Source organism: Colossoma macropomum, unplaced genomic scaffold (genome assembly GCF_904425465.1).
Source record: "Colossoma macropomum unplaced genomic scaffold, Colossoma_macropomum, whole genome shotgun sequence".
In the NCBI taxonomy this organism is placed as follows: Eukaryota; Metazoa; Chordata; class Actinopteri; order Characiformes; family Serrasalmidae; genus Colossoma; species Colossoma macropomum.
Window position 1 is genome coordinate 34528093 of NW_023494787.1, and position 27971 is coordinate 34556063.

General features: G+C 38.7%; 1 protein-coding gene across 1 annotated transcript; it reads right to left on the reverse strand.

The window, feature by feature from the left end:
* Window positions 1-482: 482 nt before the first annotated feature.
* tap2a (transporter associated with antigen processing, subunit type a) lies at window positions 483-27750 on the reverse strand. The gene is given in 13 exon segments (XM_036565524.1): window positions 483-607; window positions 803-962; window positions 4068-4241; window positions 4547-4735; window positions 4843-4971; window positions 5283-5490; window positions 7681-7876; window positions 11140-11332; window positions 11434-11602; window positions 11693-11817; window positions 26190-26306; window positions 26309-26359; window positions 27616-27750. Coding segments are annotated over 13 exon segments (1971 nt in total).
* Between the last annotated feature and the right edge of the window lie 221 nt (window positions 27751-27971).

The window sequence follows — 27971 nt, forward strand, 5'->3', positions numbered from 1 at the left end:
TTTTCTGCAGAGTCACTCGCTACAGACCTCCAAACTTCATGTGTCCTTCAGATTAGTTCAAGAACAGTGCGTAGAGAGCTTCATGGAATGGGTTTCCATGCCCAAGCAGCTGCATCCATGCCTTACATCACCAAGTGCAATGCAAAGCGTTGAATGCAGTGGTGTAAAGCACCGCCACTGGACTCGAGAGCAGGTGGGGTTGTTTTTCAGGAGTTGAGCTCAGCCCCTTAGTTCCAGTGAAAGGAACTCTTAAGGCTTCAGCATACCAAGAGATTTTGGACAATTTTATGCTCCCAACTTTGTGGAACAGGAGGGGTCATCCTACCCACCCAGAGAGAGCGAGGCCAATTGTGCTCTCTTGGACTCCCAGCTACGGATGGCTGTAGCATCACCAGGGATCGAACTTGCGATCTCCTGATGATAGGGCCAACGCTTAGGCGGTCGCGCCACTCGGGAGCCTGTGTTTGTATGTTTACCGCTTGTTAACTTTTGGCATCCAGAAAGCTGGTGATCTCATCCAATAGGACAACTTGTGGCTGTCTGATCAGAGCTCTGGCAATGCGCTGCTTCTGACTGCTACCAAGAAGGCTTCCTCGTTCACCTACATCTGATGAACAGCACTTATTTAGAATCTTGTTGTTTTCAAGACTACCTTCTTTATTAATTGAGTTTGTGTTGTCAAAATCACAATGTAAAGGCTGTAATGAAACTATGTGACACTTGTTGTAGTTCTGTGCCAACTTATGCTTGCTTATTTAATTGTCATAAGCAACAAATTCAAAGTCTAAGCCTGTGTATTTACCTGTGTCATAACCCTTCTGTAACTCACAGATGAAATCATGAACATTGGCTTTACGAGCTGCTTCCTGGATGCTCTCAAGTGAGCGGTTAGATAGGCCATAGGCAATATTGTCTTGTATTTTACCAGAGAAGAGAACAGGCTCCTGGCCCACCACAACAATCTGCAAAAGAGAATAATTATGAATGTAAGAATTTTGATCAAAATACAAATACAATAAAACAGTTGCTAACAATGAATAAATGCTAGTAGGAGCCTTCATTCACAGCCACATCAGCATTTTAAGATCAACTATTCATTTAAAAGGTCATTCCAACCTAAATTAGAATTCATGTTACTTGTTTTGTTACGCAACCTGTCTAGGGTGTTTCCTGCCTTCCACCCGATGATAGCTGGGATAGGCTCCGGCACCCCACCGCGACCCAGAAGGATAAGCGGTTTAGATGATGTGTGTGTGTGTGTGTGTGTGTGTGTGTGTGTGTGTGTGTGTGTGTTTGTTTGTGTTTCATTACGCAGTATGACGTTGTGTATCATATCCCTCAGCCTCAATAATTTGACAAAAATCACAATTTAGTTTTTATGTTTTTGTTCATTAGTGGTCTCCCACAACAATACCCAGTATACATTATGCAAATATATCATACACCAAGTGGGAATCCCTGTGCTATCAAACAATGCTTGGTGCTAGCCTAGCCACTGATCTATTGGCTAATAAATACAACCAGGCATTGGTATAACTCTTACCTCAGTCATCAAACAAAACTGTAAAGACATTATTTATTCATCAAAAACTGGGCACAACAAGTTTTCATTCTTATAGCCACACGTAAAGAAGCCAAACTGAGACAAGCTATCTAGGTAGCTACCTTGCTATTTTTAGCTTTTAGCTTGTTGTCCTCCTCATCAGATGAGTTATTTCTGTCATTCAAGTAAACCAAGCTTTCCAATGTAATGATTATTTGAAGACAGTTACTACATGACAGCAAGTAGCTGGCTTCCTCCTGCAACTTCCCTATGCGTTCACCAGCTAATGAAAATAAAAAAAAAAATCAAAATAGCCGTTGTAGTTTTTTTAAAAGTTCCTCCAACCCCTTACGATGCGTGATCAGAAGGGACTTCTGCTGGTCTTTATACTGGAAAATCTCACTACTGTGACACTATGCAGAATGTGAGTAGGCATGTTTATAACAGATGTAGCAATGGGCAAACTTTTCATTTTGGCTGGAGTGTCTCTTTAAGTGAAAGCAATAACATGTCAACAACAGGAAGTGCAAATTTGACCAGTGAACAGACTGACATATCAATGGAGCTAGTAGTTAAGACCACCTTTGTCAAGTCAAATCTAGGAAGGCCAAGTCCAAATCAAAGTGAGACGAAGTCAAGACTGAGTCTACATGAGAGTGAAACAAAACCCAAAAAATTGAGTTGTCTTCAAGACCAAACCTTAATTAGTCTTTATCTCCACCCAGTAGGAGTTACTAGAAAATATAAAGAAAGGGTTTTCTTTCCACTAATCAAAAGTATGTGGACAAAAATAACATAATAAAATACCCCTCTTCTACTTACAAACATAAATGTGGTATGGACTAAAATTCAACACCCATTCTGAATAGATGCGACCAAAGCCTGTTTTAAACGAATGCAACCAATGTCTGCTCTAAATAAATTCAACCTGGCCTGCCCTAAATGAATCCACCCCATGCCCACTCTAAACAAATCCAATGAGTGATTGTGCCAGGAAATATAATGAAAATGTGATTCAAAACAATAGCCTATCTGCTTCTGTCTTGTTCTCTTAATTAAGTTAATTCATTTACTTGGCTATTTTAACTAAACCTTGTTTGTAAGCTTTAGCATCAAAATTATACTAAAATATCTCTGATTATTTTCTGACAGACATAAAAAAGTCAAACTCAAGCCTTTAAATTAACAAAACAAACTATTCCAATCAATAATGCCACCCATCTGACATAAATAACCATTTCTGTCCTTTTACCTGTTGAATCATCTGCCTCTTGTTTTTAAACGAGTACATTACAATACAGTACAATACAGTTCACACAGAGAAGTTGTGAAATGGTTCACTTCTACGCAACACTTTACTAGTTTCAATGCCACCCAATCCAATTTTTATAAACACCCTTTTAAATTAAACCTAACATAACTAACCAGATAACTCTGGTTAGCAATACTAAACTGCAGACACTATTAGCTAGCTTGCTATGTGCAAATGTATGCCTTTGCAGTAAATTTAGCAACAGTCAGTTAGAAAAACAGTAGACTAAACATCACAGTTATGCCAGGCTGTCAAATTCAGTACAAACCCATTTACATGAAACAGGCTCACTGTATGAACAAATACTTGATTTAGCTTTCTCAGTTGTGACAGCTGAATCTGGCTACACTACACTTGATTTAGCTACTTCTGCGACTGAATGCTTTAAATTACTTCTGATTTAACAGCTAAAATAACAGCGAATAATCTAAGATATATGTTATATATGAGTATAATGATACTGAAATAAAACTCTTTATGTAGTTAAAACATCACAAAATAGCAGAAATGAACTAACCAAAACATGGTCGTGAAATCAGTAGAAAGATAAAAAGAGGACAATTTAAACACACAATACTCATGCTTCTCACCAGCAGGTACGCTGCCCTGACCGTGTGCCGAGTCTTTAGATTATGGGTGTCCATCAACTGCTCATTATAACAACATGAGGTCATGTATCACCATGGTTTACCACATTGAATGGTTTAATGGATAAACCAGAGCTCAGCTCTGTTTGCCTTTTAGGTGAATAAAGGCTGTATCTCTGCTCTAGTGCAGTTGAACCCCTGAGCTTGAGTGCAAGTCAGCATGCACTGGTCACAGTTCAAAGAAAGAAAATTATTTTTAAACGGTATTTGGACTTGGCTGAGACTGGAAAATATATTTGGCGAGACAGGTGGTCCAGACTGAGACAAGTCCGACTACAAATACTACTGAGTCCAAAACAATTCCGAGGTGATAAAAAAGGTACAGAGACCAGACTTCAGTACTACAGCTCTAGGAGTTACTACTAAAACAGCCACACTCAAATTAGAATTTATGGTGGGTTTCCAGGCTTTTTCTCAAAATCCTCAGATCACATCAATACAAAATTCCATATTCGGATGTCTTCTATAATCCAAAATGTTAAGAAATTTTTATAAAATTTGTGGAGTACAATAGCAATTGTTTCCAACAATATGATGCAATATGATGCAAGTACAAGTATCTTACCTTGCTGTGCAGATACTTGTGCTGGTAGTTCTGTAGAGGTTGTCCGTCCAGTAAGATCTGTCCATGCTGGGGGTCGTAGAACCTCTGCAGTAAACTCAGACAAGTAGTTTTTCCCCCACCAGAAATCCCTACCAGTGCAGTCATTTGACCTGGTTTTAGCTCGAAAGAGAAGTCCTGAAACAATGACATCCAGGATCTCATAATGGATGACACATCAATTGACACATTTTTTGTTCCAAAATGTGCTTCATAGATTGCATATTAGCATGTTTATTATGTTCATGTATGTAACAGAAAGAGTGTGAAACTTGCTCATGAATCTTATTTTCAAGAAATGCTTATGAATCTTATTTAGGATGAACTGTCGGAAATTACTCAAATGTGCTGCAACTAATAATAATAAAAAAAGCAAATCAAATCTTCTGCCCTGTGATCTTGTCATAAGGTTAACTGAACATCAGCTGATCTAAGAGCTGTACCTTTAGCACAATGTGGTTGGGCAGTGTTGGATAGGAGAAGCTGAGATTTTGAAAGCACACATGTCCTTTCAGCTTCTCTGACTGAAGCGTCCCATCAGTGCTCACTTCAGGCTTACGGTCCAGGTACTCAAACACCTTCCCTGCTGCACCCACACAGTTCAGCATGTCTCTAAATATGTAAATCAAGGTCTGAGAACAATATAGCAGAAGAACTTTTTGCAGGTTGTTATCATAAAACTTGCAGCTTCTGAAGTCTTCCACCTTTTTTCCTTAGGTACAGTCAAAAGTAGACATACCCTAATGTTGTCCCCCAGGTCTGACTGGTAGAGGATGAATGATACCAAACTACCTGTGGTCATCTGTCCATATTGGATAAACAGCCTGCCATAGTGTAGCATAGCCACCTTCACCCCGAGCTCCACCAGCTGAAAATGACACATATAAATAGAAATACAACTTCACATACAAATATATTCAGTGGGAAAGAAAGGCCTGAGATTAGCGAACTTTCAATAAAGTCATGATAAAAAGCTACAGTGTTCAATATTGTGAATACTCTGAATTCATACACTGATTTAAGTTGTAGACTAAGAAATTAGAATTAAGGCATGATGAATGACTTTAATGTTTCAATTATGCAGAACCTTTCCTTTACCCTTTAAAGGAAATAAATAATTATAATGAAATAAAAGAACAAAACTACAAAAACAATGGAGGCGCTTAATTTCCTACTTACCCATCTCACCAGCAGATACACTGCCCTGACTGTGTCCCGTTGAGTCTTTAGACTATGAGTGTCCATCAACCGATCATTATAATGACAAGACTCACTCTGCTCTGAGTTAAAGCTCTTTACTGTTCTGATGCCTGACGCCGTCTCCCCTGCAGCATCATTGGCTCTTGCCATGGAGTCCTGCTCCTCCTCTGAAGTCTCTAAAATAAACATGAACAAGCAATTTTCTCCTGTTTCATAGCTGGTTTTGAAATCTTTAAAAAAGTAAAAGGCATTCTGTAGCTGCCTAGCTGCCTAGCACAGTATAAATACATTCAGCAAAATGTATTGTGTATTGTTTATGCTGGAGAACACTCATTTAGAGGGTTATAGGTGCTTGTGCGCTGCTGAAAATTACATAGTCAACATTACAAAGTCAACATTACCTAGGGTTTCATCCAAATGGTTGTGTCACCAAAGTTATGAACTCTCTAGTCCTTTAAAACCATGGGACACATCTTTAACTTACTGACGTCATGTGACGTCACTGCCAACATGTGGTCACTAAGTTGTCTTCAATAATGATAGAAAAATACAAACCTCAATTCCAAAAAAGTTGGGACAGCATGTGAAATGCAAATTAAGAAAGGAGTAATTTGTAAATCTACTCAAACAGCATAAAATCCAACAGCTTAAAAACAACATTCCTCAATGAGTGATTGCAAGGATTTAGGGGATATTTCTATGGTGCATAATATCAGCAAAAGTTTTAAGGAACCCAGATGTCTCTAAAAGGGCATCGCCGAAAAGCTGAATGCCTGCAATTTTCAATCCCACAGACAGCACAGTATTTAAAACCGGAATGCTTCTGCAGTGCAAATCATCACACAGGCTCGAGAATACTTTAATAAATGGTAAATGATAATGGTTCAGTGTATCAAAATTTAAAACTCCTTGTTCTCCTTCAGTGTCTCTCATTTTCTGTCTTTCATGAAAACCTCTGTCAATGATTAAAATTAGGTATCTAGTTGCATCATATCAGAGTAAAGTGGGCACGGCTTATGATATGGAGAAGATTGGGTTGTGTTTTTGAAGAGCTTATAAATTTTATGGGTTGTAATCAAACCAGTCAGTTTAATATATAATTAGAGCTCTGTAACACAGACACTTTTAACGCACCAAATATTGAAAGTAAAATTGAATCTTAACCTCAGAATAAACAATAATCATCTCTAAATTGAAAATATATTCATCAATACAACCCTTTCTGTCCTGTGCGCATTGTGCAAACATTAACACATATTTAGGCACTCGTTATTGCTGTATCAAAACATGTATTGCATCAGGACACCAATGTACTGTATCAAATTAAACTTAAACACTTTGTTGCTGCATCCACAAATACAGGACCATACTATGCACATCGGAAGCCATGTCATCTGGAACCAACAACTCTAGGCTCAAGCTGAAGATGAGATCAGAGAGCTGTTAAACTGGCCTGCCTGCAGTCCAGACTTATCTCCTATTACAATTTTGAAGACTTGCATTACCAGATGAACGGCAAAAAAAATCCATTTTTTGGAATGTTACAGCAATCAAATTTAGAATGAGCATACATTTCAGAGAAAAAAACAATAAACTTCATAAGGTCAAACATCCACTATCGTGATTTTGCACTGTTGTCAGATCAAACAGAATCAATCACTATAAAAAATATTAATCAGTTCAGCCTAAAAATACTTCCTATGCTAACAAGTTAACTAGTTTTATTAAACTCAAAAAATACCTCGGAGTAACTACTGTTTAAGTCAAAATATTTGAGATGAATTAAACTAGTTCAGTTGCTGGTTAACACATTAAGTATTTTTTTAGGTTAAACTGAGTGTTCACACAGTTGCTTTCTGTTGTTATTCACATACTATCCCAACTTTTTTTGAATTGAGGTTTTTTAAGCTTTGTGTCTCTTTGAACTGAAATGCACAAGCTTAAGTTTTGATGAATCTATTTAACCACTGGATGTATTATTGTTACGCTTATAACTACTATTACACTCTTCCTTTCATTCCATATGAGTAATTACTGGAGCTGGCACCAATCTGATACCATGTAGAAATGCAGAAGAAAATGCTGGATCAGATATAGGAGAGAAAAAATGTTTTGATATTGGCATTGGTAACAGAAAGGAAAAAGTAATATCATGCCATCTCTAGAAATTATCAATCAAAATATTTTATACTTCCTTCACTGTAAATACCCTACACAAATTCTGAATCAAAGCAGACTCTTATTTAAAAAAGTAAGAGGTGATAAGTGTCCCAGAAACAGAGCCACCCACCGATTTTAATGGCAGGTACTTTGCCGATATAAAGATTGTAATGACCTCTAGATCACCAAAAACAAATGTTAGCAGTTTTCTTTTAAAGAATCATAGATGTTCTGTAACAGGCCGGTTAAAGGTGTCTCCATCAGCATCAGTAGTGTCAGCTTCCAGGAGAGGGTAAACATCAGGTACAGCATGCCTATTGTTTTAATCAGAGTTCGTAGAAGGACATTCACATTTAAGGCTACAGCTCGGGCCATCAGAGTGGTGTCTGTGGACTGTCTGGATGTAATGTCACCTGTAAGAAAATTTGTAACACCACAAGGTTTGCCAAACGTCAATGCATTGAAATGCAAATGATGTGCTGTTTATGGCCATGTCACACTGCTTAAGGAGTGAAGCTCCATGTTAGCAGGAGTTTGATAGCACATAAAATATCATAATATGACTTGCTAAAATCAGTGTCAGCACCACAAGAAAGCAGATTCCATACAAAGACTCTATTTTTGGGGCTTGTTGCTTTAAAGACTCTACACTTAATTCAAAAATTATGGAAAACCAATTTTTGTGTCTTTTAAATGATGTACGATTAACGTCCCTAATGAGAACATAGAAACCATTAAGAGTTTCTGTTGGTTCATGGGGGTTTGTAATGCGTTTTGGCTTTTCTTGATGGGTTGATAATGTAAAGGAACGATTTAGCAGGTGACCTAGTGACTGATTCCAGATAAATTTCTAATTCTACTTGGAAACTAGTGGTCTGTAATGGTAACCATTAGGAGATCCTAATGGTCTTTATTCAGCAGGGGTTACTGTGGTGCTGCCAGCTTGTGCTACCGTGGTGCTGCCAGCTTGCACGATATAACTCTGGCAAGGTTGAGTATTACTGACTATCAAGCAACTATGTGCTTATTTTCCATAAGTTTTAAGGTCGTAGTAAAATGTTAATGTAACAGTAACTTACCGACATCATAATCTGTAATGAAAGCACTCGCACGGTGTTTTAGGGCCACTAATAAAAATAAAAATAGTAGACTTTGAGAATAAAGTCGTAATATTTCGTGACAAAAGTCGCATTTTTAGAATAAAATCTTAATATTTTGAGAAGAAAGTCATAATATTTAGATGATAATATATTACGATATTAATTACGACATTAAAGTGGGATATTACCAGAAAACGTATGCAGTAATGTGACCAAAGGCTTTGCAAAGGCAGCACCTGGTGTTAAATTAGGGGTGTTGAGTTGTTCGAGTTATACTTTCATATCGATTTGACCCATAAAGAAACACTCAGTCTCCCTGTCTCTCCTGCACATCAGCACCAGCCTGTTATTAGGATAAGAAACGGCTGAAATGGCTGAGCAGGAAACTGTGTTCATCTAGAATAAAGAGCCAGACGGACTCGGAGGAAACTGTCTGTGTTTTGTTGAAGGAGAATCGCAGGCAGGGTCGTCTACACGGCTATCGGGGGCTACATCTCCACACCATTCAAAGAGGGCATGGAGTTTCACAGACAGTGAGCATGATAATCAAAATAATCGATACACAAGAAACAGGAGTGTTAAGAAATCCGGCGCGCTCGGCGTCCTCACCGTCGCCTGTACAGCAACCGAGACCCCATGGCAGCCCCCTACACTTAGCACTTAATCCTCGAAATATCGCGATTTTACTCTCGTAATTTTACGTCTTTAATCTCTAAATATTACGACTTTATTCTCAAAGTCTACTATTTTTATTTTTATTAACAGCGGCCCTAAAACACCGTCGTAGTTCTGTGTACTCAGCAACGTTACTGTGCCTTTCACTCCAAAGCCCACCTGCCCCTGACGTCACGAGAGGGAAGAGAAGCTTCACTCTACAAATGAAACTCCCAATAGCACACTTGAAGAGGCCTCCTGGGTAGGCTGCACTGAAAGAGCTTAATAGAAAATTTTATTGGTTAGGTTACGGTTAACGTAACCAAAGGCTATTGCATGTTGTGTAGTGAATACAGAGCGGCTTAACTCTAAAGGAACACAGGTAATACACCAAACTGTGTCCAGTTTGTTTTACTGACCTTCCAAAAGAGAACAATATCATGAATATTACTGCATGCATAAACCTTCGCTAGCGGAAAGTTTCCAAAAAGAATTAAGTGACCCGTTTCACGCAGTCCTATAAAACAGTGAGCTAAAATCCATCGCTTCACCACCGGCCCTTTAGCGTCCTCACACAAGAGGAAGACTGCGTACAGAAATACCCATCGCACTACAGACTCGAGCCATTGTCTTAGCAGCTTATCACTAGCGCGCAAACTCTTTGCCCGAAAACTGCCTACAAAATCCAGCGCACAGATTATGATGAAGTCCATACATACTGTTAAAACGAAAACCAGAACATTTCGTATATTTTACTGACCGATGAGAATACTGTCGAGAGCTACACACCAGACTACGATGGCGAAACGTCGTTTGAGCGTCTAAACACTGTTAAGTGCATTCAAAGAAATGTAGTTGTCTTCGTTTTCACGGTTAGCTGACTGCTACTGAAAGCATTCCCCGCCTTTCATTGAACTCATGTCAGGCAAAAGGTTTACCCGTATAACTTCTTCTGAGTTTCATGTTCTTTCAGTTTTATTTTCACTGCCTACAAGGGGGATTCCTCTTCACCAGAGCTTTGTCAACCCCGGCCCCCCACCACAAAGACACACATTTGAAAGCCTACTCATGACAACATGACAACAACAACAATTTTAAAAGACAACTGATTGGTTTTGTCACTTAAAAACTCATCCTCTTTCTGTTAGCAGCCACTGAGGAGAACTGTCTCAAACCTATTCATCTTGTGTTTACCTAGCAACAGATTAGTCATACTTAAAGACAAAGTAACGCTTATACAGCCAGCTTGAACAGAGCAGCTGTGGCGGTACGCTGCTTCTAACCACTCGCGAGACAGCTTCCTCATTCGTTTAATTTTATTATTTTTATTTATTTTTATAAGTTTTCTTTACTGTGTTTCCTCATTTAGCTCAAATACAACTTAAATGTGTCTTAATTAAGTTTGATATAGTATGGAAACATTACAACAGTTTTAAAACGTACCATTCACTCCTCAGTATATACAGTCCATATATGGAAACTAAAGTGCAAAAACAGCCTATTTTGAAAGTGTTGTTTCTGTGGTGCAATCTGCCTACTGCCTGCAGCAGTTTTGTCTGCCCAATCACGTTTAAGTTATAACGAAGTTTCAGCTTGAACTTTTTTGAATGAGGCACAATATAGGGCAACCAATCAGAACAGAGTTCATTTACATATATCAGTCTTAAAGGAGAGGTTAGTTAACTGCACAGGGAAAATAACTTACAAGAAAGTATAAAACAGCACTGTAAAATACATCAGTTAATGTTGAAGGTTCTTCATATTCCTCAATTGATACATTCATGAAAACTGTCTATTCTATAACATGCCTGAGTTTGGCTACTGTAGTGAAGTGATTGTTTAATAATGATTAAAAAAAGATTACAATTTCAAACTTTTTTTACAGTGCTTATTTGTTGTGTTGTAAATTCAATTATATATACAATCATGAGTAGAGAGTTTCTCTTTCAGTGTATAGTAGTGTACTTTCTTTCCCATCACTTTCTGGTGAGTGCCTTTCTCCAGCACTGTCCCCTGGTAGATCACAATGATCTGGTCTGCCTCCTCACTGGTCTTCAATCTTTGTGCAATCACCATTAGGGTCTGCTTGGGGCAGTTGACGAGGGCTACTTGAACCTGTAAAATGTTTTGTTTGTAACAAGTTCTATTACACTTATTACAATTAACACTGTTTTCACTACACAGTGCGGTGTGTATATCTGTGTTTGCATGTTTACTGCTTATTGACTTTTTGCATCCAGAAAGCTGGTGATCTCATCCAATAAGAGAACTTGTGGCTGTCTGATCAGAGCTCTGGCGATGGCAATGCACTGCTTCTGACTGCTACCAAGAAGGCTTCCTCGTTTACCTATGTCTGATAAACAGCATTTGTTTAGAATCATGTTTCTATTAAGTCTCCTCATCAAGGAGACAAATCTACATTGAGTTCATGCTGTCAGATCTATTGTAAAATTCTGTGACACATGCTAACATAACATAGCATTAGTCTTACAAGCTGCATCCTGAACAATCTCAACTGAGTAGTGTTGTTGTAGGCCATAAACAATGATGTCATATATTGTACCAGAGAAGATAACAGGCTCCTGGCCCACCGCAGCAATCTGTAAAATACGACAGTTTTGAATAAGTATAATTAAAATGTATTTTCATGGAATATTAACGAATAATGAATAATGACAATTGCACACAATCAGGCCTCATGTAGCTTGAAATGTTAAGAAACTGCTTTATAAGAAGATGTAACCAAAAATCAGAAGACATTTTTTAAATGCACACACACACACACACATACAATCTAAGTCGCTTATCCTCCTGGGTTGCTGGGGTTGCTGGAGCCTATCCCAGCAGTCACTGGGTGGAAAGCAGGAAACACCCTGTACAGGTTGCCAGTCCATCACAGGGCAGACACACACACACACACACACACACATTTTCTAAACCACTTATCCTTCTGGGTCATGGTTGGGTGCTGGAGCCTATCCCAGCGGTCACTGGGTGGAAGGCAGGATAAGATTCAAGATTCTTTATTGTCATTGAGTGTTCAACGAAATTGGGTAGCAATCCTAACAGTGCATAAACAAAAAAATTAAACTACACTGTAAAAACAAGAACTTGAAATTGTTCGCCTTAATATGACTTTTAATTCAACTGAACAAAAAATATGTAATTGAGCCATAAACTATATCAAAGTAGCTGACTCAACTAACGTTATTAAGTTTCTTGTTAAAAGTTGGCCTCACTATGTAACCTCTGTCGGCAAAATATACAAATTGTATTTGAACCCTAGTTGAGGCCAGACCAACTACCTTGAGCATGCTCATTTTCACTTAGTTGAACGGGGTCTACAGAGCAATTCCGCTGGAATTTTCGTCCACCATTTTGAAACTGATTTACCACCTGGCAAGGATCACTTTGGTACTACTGATGTGAACCTTCCAACGTCCAAATGGTGAGTGTTTTGATTAAATAATATGTAGAAATTCTACCTTTGCCATAATTACTTGTTTAAATTTTTACTTAACAGGTCGTGCTTCGGATATGCAACGCAGCGCCGTGGCTTCCAGTAAGTTAACGCTAACAGTGAGCTAGCTATGGAGGAGCAGATTTGCCAAAATGAAAAATAAATAAAATTAAAAATAAATGACTTAAATAAATGATGTAAATTAATATATATGAAGTAGAATTGCAAAGAATAATGATGATAAATCTAAAAATAAATAAATATACATAATTAATATATTAATAATTAAAATCTTACATAAATTAATATATCTGCATTTATTTATATGTCTGTTCAGTAATTTACCCTTGTCACTAATTTTTGCATTTATTTATTTTTTTGTTATTTATATGTTTCTTTATTAACATTTTTTCTGTTTTTCTATGAATTTATTTTATTAATTTATTTCCATAACTATTAATTTCTATATTTATTTATTTCTCTATTTATTTCTGTATTTCCTTGTCCTTATGCTAATAAAGGGGTTGTCAGTCAATGATGTCACAGCGTCTTAATATTCCTATTGGTTGATCGATGTCAGACTCTGTAGATCGATTGTACATGTCTTGCTCTCTCAGCAGTAACTAAGGACAAGACAGTACAATAATGGCTTCTTACAGCAGCAAACAATCAGAGATCAGAGAGTCTCGGCTGATCTGGCTGAAAATGCAGGTCTGGATTATTCACTCTTCCGTTGGAGGCTGACGGGACAGTTTGCTCCATTTTGCTGCCTCTGCTGATACAGAGGTCGACCCCGTAGTGTTCAGAACTTTGGAGGAGGTGGTTCATCGTCTTTTCCTGCAAAATTCAGATCACTCAGACATTCGGACGCCCTTCTCACATATGGCCTGTGGAAGCCATCGAGAGTTATTTATCGGCAGGTTTGTCTGTCCGTGCGGTTGTTTATGGAGTTGGTGAAAGAACAGTTTAATCAGCTCTTCTCCTCCTGGTCTTGATTGCTAAGCCTGAACGTCATTTCTGTGTGGAGTTTGCCTGTTCTCCCCGTGTCTGCGTGGGTTTCCTCCGGGTACTCCGGTTTCCTCCCACAGTCCAAAGACATGCAGACATGCTGAATTGCCCCTAGGTGTGAGTGAGTGAGTGTGTGTGACTGTGTATGTCTGTCTGTCTGCCCTGCGATGGACTGGCGACCTGTCCAGGGTGTATCCTGCCTTTCGCCCTATGACAGCTGGGATAGGCTCCAGCACCCCACCGCGACCCAGAAGGATAAGCGGTTTAGATAATGTATGTATGGTCCTCCATACTAGCTCGCTTAGTTATTTCGCAAACGTTATTGCTAACATTGACTTAATTGGCAAACGTAATTTTTAATGGTGAGTATGAAAATTTTCATGACTACATATACAGTACACTGGTTAAACCCCCCGGACCCCGGTGAGTGGTAACACTTAAGTTTTTATCTGGTAATACACACGCCGCCGCCAGCTAGCTACATTGCTAGCAGCTACGGTGACTTAGCACTGCTGCCGAAGCACCGCTCGCCAGGGTCTGGACGTGTAATGTTATCTCTGTCATGTGAATTGAGTCGCCAAGATTTTTTACCGCGTTTAAAATCTAACGTAAACTGTGTTTCGGACACTGAAATGTGCTCAGGTTTACAAGCCTAGCAAGCACCATGGCTGCTAGTTAGCATTCAGCAAACGTTAAAAACGGGGGTCCTCAATTAGCGGACTCCGGGCCAGGTCCAGCGAACCTACCCGAGCACGTGCATATCATTAGTTTTGCGTTGTAACTCAGTGTATTAAATGTTTTACTGTGTTTTTAATGTTAATTCAGTACAGACTCAGCTACATTTTCCTAATTACGATTTAGTCGAGGCTGAAGTCAGTTTCTTATTCGTCAGCTTCTTCGAATTTTCCCATTCCACCTTAAATGGTGTCTGTGCCTAAGGCTCTAAAACGTATCTGCTGCACCATTTAAGGTGGAATGGGGAAATTCGAAATGGCCTGAGGCACAAAATTATATCTACTGCACCATTTAAGGTGTAACAAGAAAATTCGAATAAGTAGCTAACTTCAGCTTCGTGTGATTTAGGCTATCAAAATATCCTACCTACAGTTTTATACAGAGCTCTACCTGTAAATTTGCGCTATGGTAGGACATTTCGACAAGGTAGCGCGATTCGTCCCCATAGCGTGCTTATTAAAGCAATATACCACTCGAGGCCGTGTGTTACTGCGATTTTATAATGGGAAAGGGTGCTGTTACGCGCGGTAGTATCGTTGCCAAGCAATCATGGACTGTTGAATGAGGAGAACAATATTCAGCCATTGTATACTGCGGTCATTTATTTAACCTTTTAACTTTTTGTCGCATAATAATGAATATATGACAACATAGCACTGTTTAGTGTGAAACCTTCGCTTTCTAAGTACATTTTGGTTACCAAATTACCACCGTGCGTGTTATTTAGCACCAGACTAACGGCACCCCTCTTCTCACGCTGGGGCTGAGCCTCAAACGGCTCCCTGCTCCCTACATAGTGCACTAGGTAGGAATTTAACGCTGGCTCCTGCACCCAAAGACCACAAAATATAGCTAAAAAATAGTCATCTGGGAATCAGCCTCATCCATACTCAACAAATGGTCCACGCTTTCACTGTTGAAACTAGAATTTCGAAACTTATATATCACACTATTTAGGGAGTACAGAGCCGTTTGGGATTCTGCCTGGGTTTGATGCTACTTCTGACTGAAACACAGACATCTGAAGCGTGTAAGACATTCAGGTGGCATTTTTTTAGACTTTTACATTGCAGTTTTACCGTGAATCATATTGTAAGTGCTTTACTTCAAGCCTGTGATATTAATGGTGGAGTTGTTTAGGCTGTTAGCTATCTTTAAGCCTGTTAGCTAGCTGACCAGCCTAGTTCTAGTTAAGCAAGTAAGCTTTCACCCCGTCAGTTTGAACAAAAAAACGGGTTCTTACTTCATCAGTACACTCGGTAGTCAATGCGAGCAGAATTAATGTCAGAGATTATTCCATTAACAGCACAAGGATATTTCATGCCGTGGCGCAGTAATACAGAGTTCAGTTGTTGTGAGGCAGCCATAGCTGTGTGTATTTAGAGCATTTTACAACAGCCTTGACCGCGGTTCAGCCAATTATATTTTAGACTGGAACCATCCGTTTAATAAAAGAGAAGTTAATGGTACTGTCAATGTAGAGTGGACAGACATATGTATTTGTTCTTACCCCAGGGAGTAGCCTACCGGGCTCATCTGCCTGATAAGTTGTGAAACTATTGATGATAAAAAGCAGTAATTTGAAACAACAGTGAGTACCCGCACTTTGAGGAAAGATACCAGCCAAAAGTGGTGACGGCACGAAAATGAATAAAAATTAAAGATGAACTGTATAAAAAAATAAAAAATAAAGCAGTTCCCAATGTCAGCTACAACAGCAACAATAACTGAAATAATAGCAGAGGATGTCCACAGGATAAAGAACTAACCTCGTTCTGAAGAGAACTGAAGTGAGCAACGTATTTTTATTTTATTTAATTTAATTCTCATTCTCATTGCAGTTATTCTATGAAGTGCAGGTTGTGCAGTTTTGTCAGCTCGAGTCAAGAAGATCTATTGAGGCACCATCGACTACAACACCGAAGAGGAGCTCACTGGCCCTGTGTCTACAGTGACTGTGTGTGTACCTTCAAAACACCTGCCGCATTAAAATCACATCTCACCAGGTCGCATTGCAAAACTGTAAAAATGCAGGAGACATCAACCTTCCTTTGTGATTTATGTTAATTTAGAGAAATTTACACTCAGCGCACCTTTTTCACTCATCTTGGACATCATTCTGAAAATGAAACCTGTGCCATTGAAACTCATCCCATTGACCAGCCATTAAATAACTTTTTTGAGGTAGAGAAATTACAAAGTGGTTCAAGTCGAGATTCAGGTGACAGTGGAAGGAATGAGTATGTAGATGCTGAGACTCTTGAACATAAAATTGCATCTCTTTTTCTGTGCATGCAAACAGTATGGCACGTTTCTAAAAGTGCTGTTCTTGGAAAAAGTGTTGATGTAAAACTGTTTGGGTATGATGCATTTCTTTATCCACTGATCAAGGTTATAAAGTCTCTAGAAAAGCACGGGGTGTTTGTTGAGGTTCTAGGTAAAGGGAACAGTGTTTTGTGTCTGTTCGGATAACCTTGGGGCCCACAGCCTTGCAGGCTTTCATGAGTCTTTCAATGTTGAAAAGTTTTGCAGATTTTGTTGTCTTAATCGAGACCAAATTGCAACTGTTGAGCCAAGGGATTTTCAATTAAGAGTGGTACAACAGCACAGCACCTTTGTGGAGGAGCCTGAGTCTAGTGATAAACAAAGTGTGAATGGTGTCAAAGGGGCCTGTGTCCTGAGTAAGCATTTGTCCTACTTCCATCCAGTGACTGGGTTTCCCCCAGTTATTTTGCATGACTTGTTTGAAGGTATTGTCCCAGTAGAATTATGCTTGTGTCTGAAAGAATTGATTAGAAAAGGATTCATTACATTTGATGGATTGAATAGCCGCGTAAAACTGTTCCCATAAACAATTTCTGATAAGGTCAGCAAGCCAAAACAAATTAGAAAGACCAGCTTTGCAACAGGCAGAATCAGTGGCAATGGACATGAAAATTGGACACGTTTACTACCTCTTATGATTGGGAGCAGTATTCCAGAACAGGAGCCCTCATGGGAAATATTGATGGACCTTAAAGAGATTGTCGAGATTGCTGTCTCTCCTACGCTATCAGAGGAAATATTGATAGCGGTTTATGGAGCATTACAGGTCTTATCAGCTTATTGACAGCAGCTACACAGATATAGAAATCCTAGACCCAGAGGCTTTGAATGATTACCACCAATTGGCTGCATACCCAGTAGCTGGAAAATTGATGGTGACCCCGAAGATGTGCCTTCTGCGTTGAATGTAATGGTATGTACTATGGACATGTGTAATAAATGAATTAATGGTAATGAATAATGTTCTTTTTGATGTTTGATTTGCAAAATGATCTCCAAAATGGTTTACAGGAGAAGGAAGGAAAAAACATACTTTTAATGTAAGGCAGTGTAACCAGACTTTGTTCCCATGTCATTTTGGGCTATTTCTTTTTGGTCCGTTCATCGTGAAATTTACACAAAATGTAAAATACAACAGGCATTTTCAACTCAAAAACAAAAACAAAAATGGAGATACAATGTTTTCTTCCGACAATAGGGGCGTGCGTGTGTGTGTGTGTGTGCCAATTTTGAATCTTGTATTTGTACTGTTTTATTACATATTGCACATTCTCTGCAAAATATACATCTCCTTTTTTCATTAATTGCATTGGATATATGATTGATACCTGAGCAAATAAGGTTTTTTTTGATCATACTGCACATTTTTAGTCTTAGAGATTGGTGTTTGCCCACAATCACTTAAATCCATTGGAACGCCAGCACATGCTGAATAATTGATTTTCGTTCATATAGATTTGCCAACCATGAAACTTAGGGGTTGTAAACTATGCTGTACATAAACCCTGTACAGCATAGTTTACAGTTTAAAGTGTCATTTTCGTCCTAGTTTGACATCCGCTGCCACAAGTTTACATTGTCTGTTGGTAATTTTGTGTGAATAGATGTATGCAGTTAGTGCTGTAGTAACTTAGCTTTCAGTTATCAATCACCGTATCTAAGGTCAGTTGACAGCCCTGCCCTCCTCAGTCTCTTCCCTTGATACAGCAAACATCAGTTCACCAGCCTCTTCCCACAGCGCATCTTCGGCTATTCGGACCTATATGTGAAACATTTCAAAGTGGCCTGCTCCATTTTCGATCCCCTCTTTCTCATATGATGTTGAGTTAAAACTGTAAGGGCAACGACATATTTGAAAAAACTGGGACAGGTCTAAGTGTAACAAGGGACATGAAAATGGAAATTCTGGATAAGCTGGCACAATAAATATTTGCCCTGAAAGCCTACACTGCGAAATATGAAATTGAATCTGTTGCTTCTAAACTTGTCAGCAAACATCCATGCCTTAAGGAGCCTGTTGGCGGCACAGGATATGATGGCTGGACAACAAGCATATAGTACAAGCTTGGAAACTACCGATCAAAGCTGCACCAGGCTGGCTGTAATGAGGTTAGTGTAAACAGGAAAAGACGGAGAGATGAAGATGTTGATGAAGGTAGGTTTACCTTGAAAAAACCAAAGCGAGGTGAAGTAAATCATGTTCCTGATTATCCAGAAAACTATGATGATGATGCACTAGAAGACCAAAGGTGTTTCCTGGTGGACGCAATGAAAAACAAGGGGAAAGACATGGAACTCATTAGACAGAAGATGGACCTCACATTCTCCCTTAGGAGAAAAGAGATTGTGGAGGTTAAGCCCATGGTCTTGGACATCCAGGAGAGGTGGCCTGCTCTGTTTCTTGAAGAACAGGCAAGACATTTTTTATTGTAATATTTAGTAGTTTTTTTTTCAAAGCAAGGATGAACATTGTCATCCGGCTGCTTACTCAGAGTGGTAGTGTGTAAATAAAAAAGTTTTGTGACATCAAAAGCTTTGGCTCCCTTTCTTAGCAGTAACCTTTTCATACTTGGCAATGAAGACTAGATTGTTTGTCATTTGATTGATGTGAACTCTTTATGCTTTGTTTTTTAAGGTAGAAGTGTTCACAAAATAAATGAATGTCTAAATGACTAAAAACTCAATCATAAAATGTTTTTATACTTGCTGATTTTGCGTTCTACATATTTGTTCTCACAGAGTTTTACTGTGTCACCACCAAGGACCTGATGGGACCTTTAGAGCAGCCTTAGACAAGTACTCTCCTCGACTGCTTAAACTGTACCGTGCCAGGAAGGGAGCCTTTAGTCAAGACATGGACAACCTCTTGGAAAAGCTTGATGAACAGGTAGACTTATCTGTTAAACCTTATATTTATTTTTGGAATGAAAGTCTATATGGCCCATGTAGACATTCATTCCATTCACTTACTGTTTGCCATTAAACATGAAATGACAATTTTTGATATTTCAGAGTTTAGGCAATATTTTTCACATTGCTCCATGGATGTCCACTGGCAAATACAAAAATTTAGTTGATTCTGTCGGTGTTGTGAAACCTGTCCCTAAAAACACACTGTTGGACTCCATAATTTCACCCCCAAGTTTCTACAGGTTCTCTATGTAGTTTCAAGTAATCTGCTCCTATTTGATTTTGTTGGCTAACCTTATTTACTGCATGAAGCGGAATATATGGAACTGTAGCAGATGGAGGTGAGCAGAGCAAGGAGCATGGCAGAGGAGTGACTGTAATAATTCAGAAAGGGTATTTAAATTTTTCAACACTAAGTGAATGGTTCAAATGCCCTGTGTAGTTCATTGGAGGCTGTTTTTTTGGAAAGTTTCTTAATTCTAACACAATCTGCAAAGTTTTTGTATTTGCCAACAGACAACCATGGTAGAGAAGTCACAAATGCAGCCTAACTTCTAATATGCTGAAATTGGCCTGTAATTACTGCTCTAACTAAGTCTGTTGGTTTCTCTTTTTCTGATTTCCAGACATCTAACAATGAATTGCATCGAAGGAGAACATCTCTGAAAGGTCTCCCCATATTTGTCCGTGAGAATTTAAAGAAGCTTTTCCTGACATGCCTGGTGAGTACAGTATGGGCTTTTCCCTCGATCATGGATAGGGATGGGTGTCATTATGTTTTTATTTTTTATTATTATTATTATTATTATTTTATTTTTGTGATGCCAATGTAGCTGCTGATACTTATCGATATTCTTATATATTCTTGTTGATACTGCTCTCCATAATTTGGGGCAAAAAACAAAGACATGACATGAAAAGATGTGAAAAGATTCAAAATGAAAAGTTGAGAAAAGGCTGTGGTCATCTACCTACAGTTTAAAATATTAACAACCATAATCAATACAAAATGTAGTTACCCCTGGTTGTCAGGACAGCTCACACTAGGCTACCTACCAGTTAGTGATTTATGCTATGCTAGCTACCAATTTGTCATTGAGTACAGACTCAGCTTAATATTAGTGCTTCCCCTGATAAGTTGATTTAGGCTATCAGACTATTTTAATTATTCTTTTAATGCAGGAAACATTTTCTGATAAAAACATTTAGACTATCACACTATCCGATATGTAGTTTTAACGCAAGGCTGAAGTTGGCTTCCTATCCACCAGCTTCTTGTTCAAATTTTCCCATTCTACCTTAAATGGTGCAGTTGTTGTTGTTATAACGCCTGAAGTACTAGCATGTAACTGCCGCACCATTTAAGGTGGAACAGGAAAATAGGAAGTTGACTTCAGTTTCATATTTCTAATGCTGGTAGCATCTTTGATAACGTGATTTAAGCTATCAAAATATCCTACCTTTTTTGTGTTTTATGTATGGAGCTACCTATAAATATGTGCTATGGTCATCATAAAGGACATTTTGACAAGGTAGCACAATATGTCCACGCCGGGAGGCTTTTTTGGGTGGTGGGTCATTCTCAGCACTCAATATTTTTCGTCACAGTTTTTGTTTAACAAAATGACCACTGTTGGCTACATTATCATTAAATTTAGTAAAGTGAGCCCACATTTTTGAACGTCTTACCCTTTTACCCCTGACCAGAGAGCACGGAATGACGATCGGCATTCGAAATGGTTGACATAGTCAGAGGCTTGCGAAAGCTTTCTTTCTTCTAAAACCATTTTAATCCCAGATAGGTGATTTTTGTATTGTTTTTTGCAATAAGCTATTCCATGATTGCATTTGATGACCATGGCATATAGGGAGAGGACCCCGACGCCATATTGCCCAACCCTAGTTCACGTTAACTGTCATGCATACTGTTTCTTTTTCTATGCCTACGATCTTGGGTAAGAAATTTGCTTTAAAATGTAGCCAGAATCTCAAGATAATCACTAGACCTGCTAATAAACTATTAGTGGGCTAGTTGAAAGGTAACACACTCATGTTCTTGTCACTGTTAACTGGGTGATTGCTGAGCAATCATACATACACCGACCAGCCACTTCATTAAAACCACATCCTTGTATCTGCACTCGTTGTTAATTTCGTCAGCTCCACTTATCATATAGGAGCACTTTGTAGTTCTACAATTACAGACTGTAGTCCATCTGTTTCTCTGCATACTTTGTTAGCCTCCTTTTATGCTGTTCTTCAATGGTCAGGACCCCCACAGGACAACCACAGAGCAGGTATTTTTTGGGTGGTGGGTCATTCTCAGCACTGCAGTGACACTGATGTTGTGGTGATATGTTAAGGCCTCAGCATACTTCTTGCGGAGACGTCGTTCGCCTGGCTTCAGCAAACAATGTGACATAATTGTGTAGAAAACGAACAACCGCATACATTGTGCGGAGGCTTCATTCGCCGTGTCGCGCATATGGCAGGTGGGTGAACTCCGCGGATGAAGACGCTACGCGACAAAGCCTCTGATTGGTTGGTAAAAAGTAGGCATGCCATGAAAAGATGGACGACTTTGAGGAGCTTTGGCTTTGGCAGACACACTAATATTTCACTGTGAAAAGCGCATGTGTTTAATATACAATGAATATCTACTAAATGTAAGATGTTAAGTCTATTATTAGCTAGTAGTAACTAGTACTGAGCACTAAAACATAAAGGTTCTTATATTTAGGTTCACAAGAGGACAAGGCTGAAGTTGGCTTTCTATTCACCAGCTTCTTGTTCAAATTTTCCCATTCCACCTTAAATGGTGTCAGTATTCTGAACTCAAATGTCGCCATAGTTAGAACTAGTGGAGCTGATAATATGAACAGAAAGTGTAGATACAAGGATGTGGTAAAAATGAAGTGGCTGGTTGGTGTACGTTGTCTTTGCACTTTTTTGTTTTTATTAGGGTGATTGTTGTACAGCAGTATTTCAGTCTGAATTTGGTTCAACTTCCTGGTTTCAACAGGTGACCGATCCAGTTGATGGGCTGACCAAAGGTGTCAAGATGGGTAGCCTCACTGTTCTAGAAAATGATGATGCACCTACCTCACTGCCCACAGTAGTCAATATTGCCATTGTGTTGGAAGAGGCCATTGTCCTCACAGATCTTCCAGACCTCCCTACTGCGTTTGCCTACTTCTCAATAAAAAGTATAGCTCATGGCACAATTCTAGAATAATAGAAGTCAGTGAAATCAAATATGGTAATATCATTCGGGATGATTAGGCGTTGTACCTTAATCTGAAGTGGAATATTTCTAAGACAATATTGGGTATAGTACATATCGCTGCTGTCGGAAGAAAACCTCGTATCTCCATTTTTGTTGTTTTTCAGGTTTTTTTTACATAATTTCAAAATGCCTGTTGCCCTTTACATTGTGTGTGAATTTCATGAAAAATGGACCAAAAGAAACAGCCCAAAATAACTTGGGGAAAAAATTTTGGTTCCATTGACTTACATTAAAAGTAAAGTATATTTTTTCCTTTTCCTGCAAAGTTATCATTTTGGAGATACAAGGTTTTCTTCCAACAACAACGCTATGCTTCAGCCCACATGCCATTTCACATGGTTAACCAGTGTTTTCAGCAGAGTTTTACTGCTTTATTTAGGTAAATATTCTAGTATTAGTATTGTGAATCTTGCTTATACTTTACAGTTTGTAATGAAATTATACCATTGTTTATGCTATATGGTCATGTTTTCTTGAAAATAATACTCCAGTTATGGTAACCAAACAAGCTATTGTTTATGCTATGCTGCAATCATTTTTTTGTTTGTTTTTTTTTTCCTGCATCTTTGGTGCCATTGTGCTGTGTGCTAACTTTCGAATTAATAGATGCCGAAAGGTCAGTTTACACCTGCATTAATGTGTTGGAAGTATTGGATTAACATATCGCTGTTGTCAGAACAAACGTATCTCCATTTTTGACGTTTTTCAGTTTTTTATATAATTTCAGAATGCCTGTTGTTTTTTACATGTGTAAATTTCATGATGAATAGACCAAAAGAAACAACCCAAAATCACTTGGAAAAAAGTCTGGTTCCATTGACATTAAAAGTAAAGTAGGTTTTTTCCTTCTCCTGTAAAGTTAGCATTTTGGAGATACAACAAAAATATAGGCTAGTATAAGATATAAAATGCAGGGTATTAAAGGAAAGACTATAATTTAAAGTGATAAAGTAAAAATGAAAAATAAAGCTATAAAATAATTTATAATAAAATGATAAAAAAAGTAAAATAAGGAAAGGGTGGATATTAAAAGAATACAGCAGCTATGGTATTGCACATAGTAGTGTTTCTCTATATATATATGAATATAAACATCTTTTAATATCCCTTAAGTATGTTTTGGAATGGTGCAGGTAGACACTCTGTTCCTGTGTCGTTAGTGTCTGAATGGCAGTGTACAATGTCAGCGTTAGCCAGTGTTTAGTTCTCTTATTGTGGATAGAAGCTGTTCTTAAGTCTGTTTGTCCATGATGTGATGGACCTGTAGCATCTGTGTGAGGGTAATAGGTCAAACAGATGATGACCAGGATGAGATGGGTCTTTCAGTATGTTAGCTGCCCTGCTGAGGCAGCGGGACCTGAAGACCTCCTCCAAGGAGGGCAGCAAGCAGCTGATGATCTTCTGGGCTGTGCTGATGACTCTTTGAAGGGCTCCCCTGTCCACTGCTGAGCTGCTGGTGGTGTGCCATGTGGAGATGCAGTTAACAGACATATAAATGAAGACTAACTGTAAAAGAGAGTGTCGAGCCAGAGCATCCGTGCCATCTTACATCCATTCCAGGGTGGGCAGACACACAGACATATACATTCACATCTAGGGGCAATTTGGCATCTCAGTTTCACCTGCCTGCATGTCTTTGGACTGTGGGAGGAAACTGGAGTAGCCGGAAACCCAGGAGAACAAGCAAACTCCACATAGACAGGACCCTGTTCGCCCAGCTGGGTATCAAATCCTGGCCCGTCTTGCCCCTTTTTTAAATACATATAATCATATATTTATTTATGAGACAGTATAGGAGCAATTCTACTCTTTTATTTCCACTTCATCTACAAGAATCTCACTTTCTAACTGATCTGTAGGCTTTGGCCTCATTTTTAGAAGTGAAGCATCTCATGTGCCTGGCTTGTGACTGACTGACAGAAAGTCTGACTGACCAACTCACGTTTAACATGTCTGTCCACAAGCCGTATGGAAACAGATCAGTAGCAAAATTTAAATGAAAATGTAGAAATGGCATTGTATAGACATGTATAGAAATGGCATTGTATTCTTAAGCTGGAATTTAAATTTCCCTCTCTATATGCAATATTGGGCTGTTTTAATTTGTCCTCACCACATGTAGATACTGTTCTGTTTCACCCCATCTTGTGATGTTAAATCGGCCGCCGTGGTCCACATAAAACCATGCTGGTGGCCCAGCCCTCACGGGATGATTGAAGGATTGGGAGGACCATTAAAATGAATATAATCTGGTTGAATGCATTTTCAAAGGCATTTGGCCACATAATAAGCCACATAATAGGCGAGAATATGTAATTGCAAAAAGAAGAAGCACTGTTTTGCATTATTAAGGAGTGCAAAGGCATATAAGGTAAATTACATTTTAATTACCCTTTTGGCACTATAATTGCATAATCACATAAAGCATAATTGTGCAGTTCTTGAAATACATTTTAATTAAATAAAGCTACGTAGAAAATGTCAAAATTTCTGTAATGAAATGTCAATATTAGTGAAGCAAATGGCAAGTTAAAATGGCAAAATTGTATTTTGCATTTGACTAAAAAATTTAATTCAATCATAAGAACACATTGCCATTTAACATATCCTTTTCATTTGAATTTTGCTACTGATATATATACTGATATATGATACTGTGTGATGCTTCCATACAAGGCAGAGCTACTGGCAATCTAGTAACTGGAGTGAAAACAACCTTGTGTTAGCTAAAATGGATAAGTCTGTTGAGCATTGTGGACACATAAGAAGTGCATGCCTTCAGCGGCCTTTGGGGTACTACATGCTGGTGTTTTGCATCAATGACACTTTGTTTTCTTGTTATTTTTATGCTTTTAGGCTGCTTGTAAATCACAATGTTATCTATGTGGGTTAGTCTTTAAGTGAACTTTTGTACTCTTTTCAGAAAATGTGGATGTATTGCTTCAATCAACTCTTATGAATGTCACAAGATAAACAGTGAGTTAACGTTAGTTGCCTAGTCTTAACTAAATTTGGCTTTTAATAAATAATTCTAGAAAATTAACTTAAAATTCTTAAGAAACATTAGACATATATTAAACAAACAAACTTTTAAATTACATATGGAGTGAAATAAATGCAGCATATTATCTAGCTAGCTAAGCACTTTGTTTTTGTTACTATGTGCTAGCAAAGCTCATCTGGCTAACAAATACTTGTACCGACTACTTCATGCTAGACTACACCACTGGATAAAAGTACAACCTTACCTTACTATGCAGATACTTGTGCTGATAGTTCTGTAGATGCTCCAGTAAGATCTGTCCATGCTGGGGCTGGTAAAACCTCTGCAGTAAACTCACACAAGTACTCTTCCCCCCACCAGAAATCCAGTTATTAAAGCAGTTATTTGACCTGGTTTCAGCTCCAGGGACAAGTTCTGAAATTAGCACATCCGGGACTGATTTGAGCCATTAACCCATTGTTCATCATTAAGGTAGATGGATATGTAGATAGATAAACAAAACTAATAATCAAGAAGCTCTTACGCATGGGAATTTTTTCAGTGTGATCCCAACAAATTACACCTGTCAGCTAATCTAAGAGCTGTACCTTTAGCATATTGTGGTCAGGCCATGTTGGATAGGAGAAGCTGAGTTGAGCTGAGACATGTCCTTTCAGCTTCCCTGGCTGTAGCTCATTTTCAGCTTGCAATCCAGGTATTTAAATACCTTCCCTGCTGCACAGACACAGTTTAGCATGTCTTCAAATTTATAAATCATAGTCTGAGAGTTGTTTCAGTTTTATAAAAGCTGCGCTACATCATTTTTTTTTAATTGAAAGAAGTAGCATTACTGAGTCAGGAAAAAGACACTCCATGCGCTGCTGCAAGTAACCCTGTAAAGCCTGAAACAGCAGTTTAAAAGTCAGAGGTGTCAGGTTGGATTTTGCGGGAGTTTTTTGGACAGTTTATGCAGTCTTGTGACATGCCTTTTGTTGTACAAACTTAATTGCTACTTGATCTTAGTGTGACAGAGGACTGGACCTACTGTACTTTATCTCTTCAGAGCTATTTGTTATGTGCCACTCACATTCCTGCTGTGTTAATGTCTAGCCTCCAATAACCTGATTAACTAGCCTCTTATAAACTCTTCAGGTGTTTTAATGAATAGCCCATCTCATCATGAATTCCTCATATACCCTTAATCATTATGGTCCTGAAACATTTATCTCTTTGCCTTGTGAAGTAACATACCTCTTAATTTGCCCTGTGCTCATATGTTCTCATGTCTTTGATGTCCTGCATATGACAATTCAATCAGTATGTAACGCTTGGACAGAAAACCAGACGTGTGCAGGTGGTTTAATATAAACCAAGCGGCCGTAGTCAAAAGGGGAAAAACAGAGATCGTAGTCAAAACACAGATCATACACACAAGCGAAAGTACCTAGGCAAGGACTAGGCAATAGGCAAAAACGGAGTCAAACAAAGCAAAGGGTCAAACACGGTAAACAATCAGAACAGGATGAAAAACGCTCAGTAGTCTCAGAGAAACAATACCTCGCAGTGAGTCTAACTAAAGCCCGGGCTTATCTACTCTAAACTACCTGTCATATGATCATCAACACAGGTGCAAGCAGTCAAAAAGGGGACTGTGAGCGCTGATAGGAGCGCCTGCGAGAGTCCGAAGTCACATGAGACTTCATAGTATCCTGGGAAATGGAGTTCTCGTCAGAGTCGGATTCCGAGTGCGGCTGCTCAGTCACATGATCTCCCAGAGAATTCTGGGAGATGATGTCCGTTTCCTCCATAAAGGGAGCCGAATGCATGACACAGTAGTCCCCCTCACCCTGACCAGATTCATCTCACAGAGGTGGCCTCTGTATGATACAAATACATCTGTTTAATCCCACCCATCTAAACTTCCTCTTTAACTACAATTACACTATCCAATGAATAATGTCTAGCCCGTCTCATGCATTTCATGTACCCAGTAAAAGCCACAGGACAGTGGCTTCCATTTTTTCCCCACAGTTTTAGCTCGTCTTAT